The 13,555-nt window shown below is 39.4% G+C and overlaps 1 protein-coding gene across 10 annotated transcripts in view; it reads right to left on the reverse strand.

The window, feature by feature from the left end:
- PHLDB2 (pleckstrin homology like domain family B member 2) overlaps positions 1-13,555 on the reverse strand; it is a 111,740-nt gene that overhangs the window by 75,775 nt on the left and 22,410 nt on the right. For 9 of the 10 annotated variants that reach the window (XM_075118254.1, XM_075118236.1, XM_075118253.1 and 6 more), the window contains exons 2-3: positions 12,558-12,668; positions 5,245-6,569 (exon numbers count right to left, since the gene is read on the reverse strand). In XM_075118254.1, the coding sequence (XP_074974355.1) occupies positions 5,245-6,569; positions 12,558-12,606 (1,374 nt within the window). In that variant the 5' untranslated portion in view covers positions 12,607-12,668. The remainder of the gene's footprint in view (positions 1-5,244; positions 6,570-12,557; positions 12,669-13,555) is intronic. The other variant, XM_075118233.1, reaches the window with a different exon arrangement.

Below are 13,555 nucleotides of genomic sequence, written 5' to 3' on the forward strand. Positions count from 1 at the left end.
GGAAAAAATAAAGTTAACCGCTTACATTTATTTACGTCTGTTGGAAGAGATCTAGTTGGAAGAGATCTAAAGTAAAGTCCTCCTTAACACTTCTGATCATTAAAGATTCTACAGTGCTATTTTGCAAAAATAGGGGTGTTACCTAAGATGGAAATTCACCAGGATACCAGGGTTAATTACATCCTGTGTATCTAAAGCATCTAGCGGCTTCAACCTGATGTGTGGTATTTGTTCCTGTATTAAATTCAACTGCTCTTAAACAGCTGCCCTGTAACACCACAAAGATTGCTAAATATAAACAGTGGGAGAAATTATCTATATTTAGCCTTCAACTATCTCACAGGGCTGTTTGCAAAACTTAATTAGCTAATGTCTTTTACATAGTGCTTCGATATCCTAAGTGATAAATTTAAAAAAGTGATTGAGATTTCAAGCAGTATGGAAGACTGATCAGACATCTTCTATAAAATTTAATTGTAAAATTAATTACAATTATTTTAATGGATGATATGTGGGTCAATCCCCTGTACTGCTTTCAGAATCCTACCTGTGTTTATTTGTTTTTAACTCACATGAACACACCACACATAACTATGATGATGACACAAGCTTTCTATATTCAACCTAATTTTGTATTATTTCCTGCTTACAGAATAAATTTTGACCATGTTTAAATATTCAGCAAACTGAGAAAAACAAGTCTCTTAAAATATGTTCTCCTCCAAGTCCATATTCATAATACTTGTTAATTCATTGCTCATTTAAACTAAAATCTCTCATGAATACATTCCTCATTTCCAGAAAGGCTGCTTGACCGATAAAAGTATGCTTTACATATCCATACCAAGAGATGGGCTGCGGACAATATTTTACATAATTCCAAATAGTAATTTTTAAATATGTGGCTCCACCTACAGGTAAAATATCGTACTGCCTTTAAAACAGCACTAGACAATCTCCAACAAGGTTGTGACTATTTGACAGCACCTAAGTATCAACTTGCCTAGACTGGCCTTAATATTTATCCAGCTTGTCTCTGTCAGCTTGTGTACAATTCCTTACCACAGTCATTATTTCAATCAATACTGCTATTCATCCCCTTGATTTTCTTAGATTCAGATGACTAATTGTATTTGAACTTCAATATGTATTGGGGTTTATATCATACTCAAACATGTGAGGTTTAGCCAAGTATTTTATGAATGTTTATTTGTCTCATAGGTCTTCCCTTTAACTATTCATAAACTACATAGTTATAAGGGGGAGATGTGTTGAAAAACATGGGCTAAGTTCAGCCAGAATTTACAATGGCTTCTGATGGTAAAAATTCTGAAATAACCTCCCCACACTCCACTCCAAGATGCAAAGTCCAATCAGCCTATCTCCTCAGCAACCTTGATCAGCATAGCTCTTATGGAATTCTGGCCATAACCCTAAAGCTGTCTTCCCTGCCCTGCAGCTCATGACACATTCTCATACCCATTACAGAAAATCCAGAGAGGAGGACAAGATCAGGGACATATAGCCAGCGTCATGAGACAGGGAAACAGGCTGGCACAGGAACGTTTGATTGACACCTCCATGTACCAGTTTGGACTCTGGCCCATGGATATATATATATTTTTAAAAAGAGAGAAAGATCACCAAACCTTGCTCTTAAAAAGCAAATTACTTTGTCACATGAGTAACAAAATTAGAATTACATTACTGAAGCTAAAATTATTCCAGAAATTGAAATGGACAGTTCACAGTTTGTGCTGTTCGTTTACTTTGGTGTTTTACTCTCTGTGAACAGTAAAAGCAGACCAGTTAGTTTCATATTCAGGGACTAACAAAGGCTGCAGTTTCAACATTCTCCACCAGCCTGTGCAAGTTAAAAGCAAGCAAACAAACACAAAAAGCAGTTTCACAGATAAAAGAACAGGAGTACTTGTGGCACCTTAGAGACTAACAAATTTATCTGAGCATAAGCTTTCATGGGCTACAGTCCACTTCATCGGATGCTCAGAAGAGAACATATAGTAAGAAGATATATATAGATAGATATAGATATATATACACACACACACATACAGAGAAGGTGGAAGTTGCCATACAACCTGTAAGAGGCTAATTAATTAAGATGAGCTATTATCAGCAGGAGAAAAAAACTTTTGTAGTGATAATCAAGATGGCCCATTTAGACAGTTGACAAGAAGGTGTGAGGATACTTAACTTAGGGAAATAGATTCAATATGTGTAATGACCCAGCCACTCCCAGTCTCTACTCAAACCCAAGTTAATGGTGTCTAGTTTGCATATTAATTCAAGCTCAGCAGTTTCTCCTTGGAGTCTGTTTTTGAAGCTTTTCTGTTGCAAAATTGTCACCTTTAGATTATCACTACAAAAGTTTTTTTCTCATGCTGATAATAGCTCATCTTAATTAATTAGCCTCTTACAGTTTGTATGGCAACTTCCACCTTCTCTGTATGTGTATATATATATATATATATCTTCTTACAATATGTTCCATTCTATGCATCCGATGAAGTGGGCTGTAGCCCACAAAAGCTTATGCTCTAATAAATTTGTTAGTCTCTAAGGTGCCACAAATACTCCTGTTCTTTTTGCGCATACAGAGTCACACGGCTGCTACTCTGAAACCTGTTATTATGCAAGTTTCACAGATGTTTTTTTAAAAAATCATAAAGATAAAAAGAGAAGAAAATAATGGGTTAGTTCAAAGGAAAATGGTGGGCCAAACTACACTGACTCTTTAAAAGTATTATAATGCCTGAAAAGCAAGCTACTGTTTCAAAACAGATGTTTGCATTGCCAGAATCTCTCTCAACACATTCTATCTGGCTTACCTGACCTCACATTAAAAGGTCAAATATTTGGACAAAAACCAACTTCCCCAAATCATTTCTCTTCAAGCCATTCAACCCACACTTCTACACACCACTTTGAAACCACGCATTTTTGGTTATCTATCATCTTTTCCACAGGAAACATGCTATACAAATCCACATTCCATCAAGCAGGAAGAAGAAGGGTTAAGTACATTTAGCAGGTCTTCAAACTGAAGCTAAAAGTAAAGAAGTCCCAAGGAGCTGTGGGTTCTCAGCCCATTCGAAAAAATCCATCTCTGAATGCATGGAGACCCAACACTGACTTTTATATACAGGGTATAAAGAAATGGTATTTTTACAAACATATACTTTCTGCCAGGGCTCAGCTAACTAATTATAGTGGTTACTCAAGCTCTCAAATCCCTGAAAAAATGCATTGTTCTAATTTCCAATCCTTAACTGGATAACTTCAAAAAGTAATACATAGCAGGATGCTGAAGAGAAGACTAAATCAAGAAGGAGCAAATTCCTTCATGTGTAAGTCATACAGCACCTAAAACAGTCACTCTTTCACACATTTTAACACGTTGAGAAAACATTAGGCTAATTCTCCTTTTATAGGACCGGTACTCTGGGGAAGTATTGAGCTGGGAGAAACAAATGCTAAATAAAAGGAAAGATTTAGTCATCTCATCTAGAAACAGAATCAGAACATATCTTTAGATTGGCATTTTACTTTCAAGAGAACAGCAGTACTAACTGTAGAAGCATTCCCCCCAAAATCCAAGTTTTTCCTCTTAAAAATACCAAACCACTATACCATACTTGGTTTGAATTTTTCAGAGACGGAGTACCTCCCTCTTGCAAGCTGGTAGCATTGTTCACTGGAATGTATTCCAGTATTAGGAGTCAATGGTTCTAACACAGTAAAAATGTTAAACCAAAATTTTCCACATTGGACACTTCAAGTCTGGCACCAAAATAAATCACCACATTATCAGAAGCACTGATAACTCATACCTAAAGCTGGCCAAAAAATGGGAGACAATACTTATTTCAAAAAGGATTTCAGTAAAAATTTGATTAAAATGGTGATCTTCCCTCCGTCCCCAACTTGTCTATCTAACTTTATTTGCAGCACTCACTGACTTTAATGAAAATCAAAGGCCCTCAGTATCTCTGAAAATCTAGCTAGTTTCATTTAGAAATCCAACTATGGATTTAGGTACCTTACTTTAAGCACCCAACTTTGAAAATGTTTGCTTTGGTTTTTAAAATAATAATAATAGACTTTAGCTCTGAGTATACTATTACAGTATAATATGTTCAGAGTCTCTAAATAGCTAATAATGGTGAAATTAATGACAGGTTTCAGAGGAACAGCCGTGTTAGTCTGTATTCGCAAAAAGAAAAGGAGTACTTGTGGCACCTTAGAGACTAACCAATTTATTTGAGCATGAGCTTTCGTGAGCTACAGCTCACTTCATCAGAAGTGAGCTGTAGCTCACGAAAGCTCATGCTCAAATAAATTGGTTAGTCTCTAAGGTGCCACAAGTACTCCTTTTCTTTTTGGTGAAATTAATGCCTCTCTACTGCTATGAATCTCATGTAAATGAGGGTGGGGCCAGGAGTGGGGGTGAGGAATACACAGGATTTAGGGGCAAGAATTAAACAGAATCCAGTCCTCAACCAGAGACCGCTCTCAACTTGGCCTAGATAGGGCGTCTGAAACATGCGGCCCACGGAGTTATTTCCTGCAGCCCGCCATAGATAGAATGGAGATGATTCCCCTCCTCCTGCCTTGTGATCATTAGAAAGACCAACAAGTAGAGAAATCAATGCTTTGATGAAGATACTCGGGAGGCAAAGTCTTGACCAAGCAAGGCAAATGGTGCTCACTAGACATGGTGACATACAGCATCAGGTAATTTTGTTGTTTGATTCTTTGTTGCTTATTGAAGCATGACCCTGAAGTCTTATAGTGGAGACATAGATTTGTTTTTGTTTGTTTGTTTTTTTTTTTTACCTAGTGTTTATCACAAAACAGTGCCATCAACTTGGAAAAAAAAATGAAAAGAGTGTTAGATCCCTGCCAGGCAATTTGTGGGTTTTATGTACATAGATATTTTGGCGGAACCCACAGATTGAACTACCATAATTTCTGTGAGTTTCCTACATTTTTTTCAGATGGTTGAATGATACCATCTGAGATGTTGATGCAGCATACTATATATCCATTAACTTTAGAGACTGACATAGTAAACAAGTCCCAGCGCACAAGGTCATGTATTTGAATTTCAAAACACAGGAGCAGATGTTTTGCATCTACGGTATAGTCTTAACAGTTTGCTTTGAAAACTTAGTTTTGCAAGCATTAAACACTGGTGAAAACTAAAAGGAAAAGAAAAATTACCAGTCGTTCCATCTCCTGTTCTCTAAGCCTCTCTTCCCTTTGTCTCCTGTGATAGTCCATTAGGTCATCTCTTCCAGAAATTGAACTAATACTGTTCTTTCTCTCCCGCAAGGTAGGTGTCTGTCTGAAGCTTTCCAGGTCAGTTTCATCAAACTCCATGGAACTAGTGGAAATGTTTCTTCTGACAGAGAATGTTCTGTCAAGATCCACAGGGGGAAAAGAATTACTGGGGCTTGTCCCTGAGAGTCCAAATCTATCAAAATCATCAGAAACATGGGAGAAGGAAGATGCTAAAAGCATTTTCCTGGCCATTCGGGGACTTGCAGGAACACTAAAAGTTGAACTAACATAGGAATTACTGTCAGACACAGAATTTGTATATGGTGACACCCCTGAGCTGCAAGAAGAAAAATTAAGGTAATTATCAGCATCTAATGCACTTTGAGGTAGATCTTTTTCTCCGTGTTTTTTTCTTTTGGAATTACCAAGAGAGTTTCTTGGAGGCAAACTTAATGGCATCAGCTGGCTTTCTGTTGATTTGTACAGCCTGGGCAGAGAACGACTATAAACTCCCATATGACCCAGTGACCCACCAGAATACTTCCTAGTTCTTGAACCCAGAGTCTCAGTCATGGCCTCCTTATGCTTAACTGGTCTTGAATGAAGAGTTAGGTGGTCTTGAATATTCATCCTCCTGCCTTGTTTTGGGCTGGAGGGCATGCTTGCGGCCCCTGAACTGCTAACAGGTGAAAGAATTATTTCACTACCTGAGCTTCCATTCCACATTGCAAGAAGAGAGCCTGAGTTCTTCTTCCCATCCAGCACTGCTGGGAAGAAGACATTGTCATACGATTTATTTTTTTGACTATATTTTGAACAGTGAAACTTATCCACATGTCCAAAGAGTTTTTCATTTTCTCTGTTGGCATGAATATCAAAGTCTGTCCTTCCTAGGCTGTACCCACTGGAGGATGGAGAAGTGGAACCCATATGCTTTACGGAGACACTTTTATCTGAAAGATAAGGGCTCTCACAAGAAAAGGGTTTACATCCTTGAATTTTGGTAGCGGAGTGTATATTTTTAACACTAGATGAAGGGCTGGGTTTAGCTGGCACAGGTTGTGATAGCGTTAAATAGGAACCAGAGGAGTCCCCATTTGTTTTAAATTTAAGGCTCGATGAATATTTCTTCTGGTTGAGACTATCCATAATATCCTGGAGATCATTTTCAAAGGAATTCATCACAGAGCTTTTTCCTAAACTAGTATTTTGTAATTCCAGCTGGTTTTGTATGTGGCTGTACTCTGCCATAATCTTACTGGAATCTGTGAGAGAGGAAAAAAGGGGAAAAAATTAGTTTTCAGCAAATACATGAGAAAGCCTCACCCCGCAATTAGTTAAAAATAATCGTATATACTTAATCTATCATGGAAAAATAACTTGTTTCTAATAATATCATTACATATCTTAGAGCACTTTACAAAGATGGGTGGGTAAATTTTATAATCCCAATTTGACAGAGATGGAAATTGAGTCAGAGGGCAGTCAAGCGATTTCCCCAAGGTTACATAGCATATCCGTGACATAGATGGGAAAAGAATTAACATTCCTTGACACCTGTTCTGGTGCCCTACCCACTAGAAATACTGACTCTAGTTTTTCAGAACAGGTTTCAGAGTGGTAGCTGTGTTAGTCCGTATCAGCAAAAACAAGGAGTCCATGTGGAACCTTAGAGACTAACAAATGTATTTGGGCATAACCTTTCGTGGGCTAAAACCCACTTCATCAGATGCATGGCTGATGAAGTGGGTTTTAGCCCACGAAAGCTTATGCCCAAATACATTTGTTAGTCTCTAAGGTGCCACAAGGACTCCTCATTGTTTAGAACAGGGTTTCTCAACCCGTGGGTCAGGACCTAAAACTGGATTGTCGGAATGTTTCAAAGGATTGTGGGGCAGCTCCAGTGGCTCCTGTCCAACAGGGCGGGCTGGGCTCACCTCCCTGCTGTCTCGCAGATCCCAGAACCACTTGGTAGCAAGTGTGAAAAATTAGGACCAGGGGTGGGGGGGGGGGGGGGGAATAGGTGCCTACATAAGAAAAAGCCCCAAATATCAGGACTGTCCCTATAAAATTGGGACACCTGGTCACTCTAAGTACCACTCAGGTTTAGCCCAGCCATTATGATGACGGGAATCTGGGTAAGCCATATTTGAGTGTCTGGCACTGCAACCCCATGAGCCAAGTCACAACTCTACTCACGCAAATTTGGTCCAGTCGGGGCTGGGGCCAAACTTGAGCGGTGCTGCAACCATGGAGATTGCAACACCCGGATTGGAGATCCAATCCCAGCCAGCCCCACAGCACAGGGGCTACAGGAGATACCACTGTGGGGTGAGTGCTGGGCAGGACCCAACTCTCTGGGGGTCAGTATCTGACTGAAACCACCCCAGGGCCTCCACCCCAGACTATTTACTGGGTGGAAACAGGCCACGAACATTTACAAATGGGTCCTGAGCCCAAAAAGCTGGAGAACTGGTTTACAACACATGAGAAGGAGACACAAACTCATGAATTCTAGTCCTACCCCTATCTATCTATGTTAGGTAGATATATAGCCCCCATCACTACAGAATCTGCGCAACTCACAATCTTTCATTTATGTATCCTCTCAAAACTCCTGTGAGGTTGGAAAGTGAAATTAATCCCATTTTACAGATATAGAACTGAGACACAGAGATACTAAGTGCAACCTATTAACTATGTGCTTGGTCCATACTCAAGTCAATGAGAGTGCTTCCATTTGCTTCAGTGGGCTTTGTACCAAGGTCCTATATAAATGTGGACAAATCACCCCTTGCCTCAGTTTCCCCTGAGAATACAACCTATTTTTCAAGGGTATTATGGCTTAGTTCTTTGATGTTTGTAGAGCACTTGAAAGATGAAAAGCTGTCTCTAAGCACTATAGTCTTTAAGATGTAAAAAAAATATGAAGTTAGCCACCTTGCCTTCATTAAAGGGGAATCCAAGGTTGTTATAAATACAGAAAGCTGTTTAAGATCCCCTGTCCGTGGTAGAACAATAGTTCAGAATTACAAACTATAAATACATAGATCAAGAGATGAAAAATCACTTTTTGTTCAGTTACGTATCAAGACCCAAATTTCAGCCCAAGAGTTCTGAGTTTCCCCTGTTAGAAAGCAAATCACTGGTACTTAAAGCAATGGAAGGAATGCAGTTCCTGCTCTCCTTCTGTCAATGATAGCATCAGCCACTGCCAGAAACACACAAAATGCTGAGGGGGCTTGAATTCAGGCCTTGACTGATGTAAAACGTCTCACTAAACCTTTAAAGCAGCTCTTTGGCAGGCTAAATCAATGAATTAGCTGTGTATTTGAAGTTAAGGAAGCAATTATCCTTCAGAGCAACCAAGGTCTTGTGGTGAGAGCATGCTGGATTATATTAAAGAAGTTCTGTATTAAAATCACAAATGAGTTTGATTCCCCATAGTTTAAATTCCAGGGTATTACTAATTAAGAGGTCTCTTGGTTTTTGGTACTGTTTCTCTCCCTCTGTGTGTGAAACCTGCAAGCTGCTAATTGCGTTAGTACATTCTAAGACAGTCTGTTCTCAAAGCAATTTACACACAGAGAGACTCAAAGCAATACTCTGTAACAACAGAAACAGCACCCAGAGACTCCCTGCCCTTTTGTTGTATTAACAATTGTGATTAAAATAGAGATAGAGGATGTATGTGGATGGATGCTTGGTGTGGATAATAACTGAATGATCAGGGAGGTGCCAGCCTAAAAATCCAGTGTCCATCGGCTGAAGAAGGCGTCAAGTGGAAATAACCAGAGGACCCCCCCCCCACCCTTCCCCTGGAGGGCAGACTGGAATCCACCCAACAACCTCAAGAATGGGAGAACCAAAGAACAAGATAACATCTAGCAGCACAGAGCCGTCAAGAATGTGCTATCTGCTGATTGATTCAGCAACAGCATGATGAAGCAATTCCCATAGACTGGCATAGGAAGAAATTCCTATAAAAATGGACTCTAGAAAGTGAGAACTTTGGGGTCTGATTCTGCAAACCGACTTCCAGGAGCATCAGATGAGCATCTGAAAAGGCCCTGCTCCCTCCTCATGTCCAGGCCACCTGGCCAGTGGCTTGGCATGAGCAACTCTAAGGCTGGTAACTATGATAACAACCTTGAAGAACCTGTGTGTTTGTGTGTGTGTGTGTTTGTATGAATGAATGTGTGAATAAATATGAGATTGAATGGAATGTTATAGCTATAACTAACTGCTTACTATGATTTTTTCTGTATTCACAATAAATGTGGTATTTTGCCTTTTTCCCTTTAATAAGATCCTGCTGGTTTTTAATTTATTGGTATAACAAGCACAGGACTGGTCATAGGCCCAATTTTCTGAGAAGTTGAGTACCTATAGTTCCAACTGAAATCAATGAACTGGAAAGGGTTATCTCATCCCTATTCACCATGTGCACACAGTGCAGTCTGTTTTCTTATTGCTAAAGTTATGGTCTCATCTAGTGGTTAAGAACATAAGAATGGCCATACTGGGTCTGACCAATGGCCCATCTTTCCCAATACCCTGTCTCCAAGAGTGGCCAGTACCAGAGCTTCGGGGGGAGTGTACAGAATAGAGCAGCTGGAATGATCCACCCCCATTAGTCCCTCCCAGCTTCTGGCAATCAATCAGAGGCTAGGGTCCTCCCAAGCATGGGGTTGCATTCCTAACCACCTTGGTTAATAGCCATTGATGGACCTATCCTCCATGAACTTATCTAATTCTTTTTAGAACCTAGTAATACTTTTGGCCATCACAACACACCATGGCAATGAGTTCCACAGGTTAACTGTGCACTGTGTGGAAAAAGTACCTCCTCTTGTTTGTATTAAACCTGCTGCCTATTAACTTCATTGGGTGACCCCTAGTTTTTGTATTTGGGAAAGGGTAAATAACATTTCTCCATTCACTTTTTCCACAGCATTCGTGATTTTATAGATGTCTATCATATCCCCATCCTTAGTCAACTCTCTTCTAAGATGAATAGCCCTAATCTGTTTAGTCTCTCCTCGTATGGAAACCATTCCATACCCTTGATCATCTTTGTTGCCTTTCTCTATATAGTATCTTTTCCAAATCTAATATATCTTTTTTGAGATGGGCAGACCAGAACTGCACACAGTATTCAAGGTGTGGGCATACCATGGATTTACATGGTGGCATGATTATATTTTCAGTCATATTTTCTATCCATTTCCTAACGGTTCCTCACCTTGTTAGGCTTTTTGACCACTGCTGCTCACTGAGCTGAAGTTTTCAGAGAACTATCCATGATGACTCCAAGTAACAGCAAATGTAGAACCCATTATTATATATGTATAGCTGGGATTATTTTTTCCAATGTGCATTACTTTGCATTTATCAGTGTTGAATTTCATCTGCCATTTTGTTGCCCAATCAACCAGTTTTCTGAGATCCCCTTATAACTCTTCACAATCAGCTTTGGACTTAACTATCTTGAATAATTTTGTATCATCTGCAAACTTTGCCACTTCACCGTTCACTCCTTTTTTCAAATAATTTAAGAATATGTTGAATTGCACAGATACCAGTACAATTCCTTGGGGGACCCCACTGTTTACCTCTCTCCATTGTGATAAATGACCATTAATTCCTACCATTTGTTACCTATCTTTTAACCATTTACTGATCCATGAAAGGATCTTCCCTGCTATGCCAGCTGAAAACTCTATCTGCAGCTTCAGACCTGAACCCAAGAGTATGACATCACATACCCTTTCATGCTGTAACATGTAGGTCCCTAAAAAGAAGACAACACCACCAACTCATTTCACAGGGTCAATCAGCATTGAATGTTAATGACTTTTAAATACTAATTAAACTCGGCTGGATTTGAGGCAGTGAGTTTAGTGATGAAAGGCTTCATATCTCACTGCTGGTACTTTAAAATTTCACATTATAAGGAACTGTGTGGCTCAGTTAGAAAACTTCAACAGGACTTCTACAAGTTTTATTTAGTGGTGACAATCAAGTTCAAATTGACAAAAAGAAAAAAAAGCCATTCGTGTTCTGGTAAAACCAAACAAAACCAGCTGAAAAAGATAAAGCGCTTGTATGAGTGGTGTTTAGAAGTTCAGAACCCAAAGACCAAAAACGTGAAAGTTATTTGTGATTGTGAGAGCTTATTCTTCATATCCACCCCTCCATTCTTAATAGTACTTAACAACCCCCCTCACCCTCCCCATTCCAAATCTCTCTCTCACACACTTTCAATTAATCTCGCATCAAATACTAACTATTCAAAACAAGATCATGATGCAACTAGACTAAATTAGCATCAAAAGTTACCCTATTTTTGGCATAATTTCCACTGACTCCTGTACAGAAATATGTTCAGGCACAGTAATGTAATGTTAGGGACTGTTTCATTACTACCCTTCAACACTGAAGGGGCACATTTAATCTTATGAAAAATAAAGCCTTTTGCCAAAGAACAAGTAAACTCATCAAAATTATCACACTTGTTCATCAGAGCAAAGAAGGGTTCATTGTACTTCATATGTCAAAAAGCAAAACAAACAAAAGTCAGACATACTTCTATGCAGCCGCTTGAATTTAACCGTTCCATACTTTACCTTATGTCAATTCCTCAGCACATCAGCCTCAAAGAAGCAAAGCACTTAAATCAAGAGGGCTTCTGCACATGCTTAACTGAATCTAGCTGACTGTCCACAAACCAGATCTTTGGTGGAGTTTTTTAAAGTTATTGTTTCAGTAATGACTCTCCGAATGTATCATGACTCCTTAGATACTCTTGCTGGCACTCCATACACATGAAGACTAGAGGCAGGGTGTGCTTGGTAATGTGTAAGGAATTCATTCCTTCTGGAGGTCAGCCAGAGCTCTAATTGGTTAACCTTCGGTGCACAGTGCAAGGATCATCTTTTAAGCCAAGTATTTGCTGGAGAGAGTTATAAAGAGGCAGCATCTTCTCTTTTCTTCCTTGTCTGGTTTCTCTGTCTAGGTAGTTAATCTGAGGGTCAGTTCTGCTACTCACTGAGGACAGACATAAAACTGAAATTTGTTCTTGTTTGTGATGCACCCAGATGCTATGGCAATAGGTCCCTCTCAGTTAGTAAACTAAATTATGATGATAACAAGAGCAGAGAACTAACAATTTACAGAGCAAACAAAATTATAGCACCAAAATCAATGAAGTCTTCAGTAAAGTTACAAAACGTGCTTTCTGCATTTTATACCTGATGCAATGCTCTGGAAGGAGGAAAGGTTACCTCTGTTTGGCATCATGTTTTTTCTTCTATAGCATGGTTAAGACAAAGCTAGTTTGAATCATCCAGGTAAATTTTGACCTGCAAGTAACAGAAGAAAAAATATTTTAATAATGCAGAAACTTTTTTAAAAGGCATTTCTTAAAATGCACAACTAAAATGAGTTTTTCACAATATTCTCCTGATTGACAGGAACACTACCAACAGCTGGAACAGAAATGGTACAAAGATGTTTGAATGGATATATCAAATATACAAAATAGGGGTCATCAACATTTTGGTTTATTGTTAGACTTCTTTTGTCAATCTGAAAGTCCATGTAACTTCTTTATGGTTTTCTCCTGTTCACACAAAAAAATTGTTAACCTCTCTTTTTCCTTTAAAAGAGAGAATATGCCTAGTCAGTAGACGGGACTCCTGGGTTCTATTTGCAGCCCTGTCTATCTTTCCTTTAGAAATCGTAAAAATTGTGAATACTTACTTCACCAAGGCTCTTTTGAAACATTTAATGCATGAGTCTTCATAAAACTCTGAGACAGATGGGAAAAGTGCTATAACAGCATTATCAGTTGTGACGGGACAAGGCCAGATGGCTATAGAAAAGTAGTTGGAGATAGATATATTAGCTCCAGGCTAAACAAATCCCTGGTACCAGGTTAAGTGAAATGGAAGCTGCTCCCGGTCAATTAAGACACCTGGTGCCAATTAAGAACTTTCCAGAAGGCAGGGAGAATGCTAGGTTGATTGGGACACCTGAAGCCAATCAGGGGCTGGCTGAAACTCGTTAAAAGCCTCCCAGTCAGTCAGGTGAGTGTGCCTGTCAGGAGCTGTGGAAGGAAGTTGTGCTGTTGGAGAGGCTGAGCAGTACGCACCATACTAGGCACAAGGAAGGAGGCCCCAAGATAAGGGTGAAGTGGAGCTTGAGGAAGTGAGGGCTGCTGTGGGGGAAGTAGCCCAGGGAATTGTAC

The sequence above is a fragment of the Caretta caretta genome, chromosome 1 (genome assembly GCF_965140235.1).
Source record: "Caretta caretta isolate rCarCar2 chromosome 1, rCarCar1.hap1, whole genome shotgun sequence".
Taxonomy (NCBI): Eukaryota; Metazoa; Chordata; order Testudines; family Cheloniidae; genus Caretta; species Caretta caretta.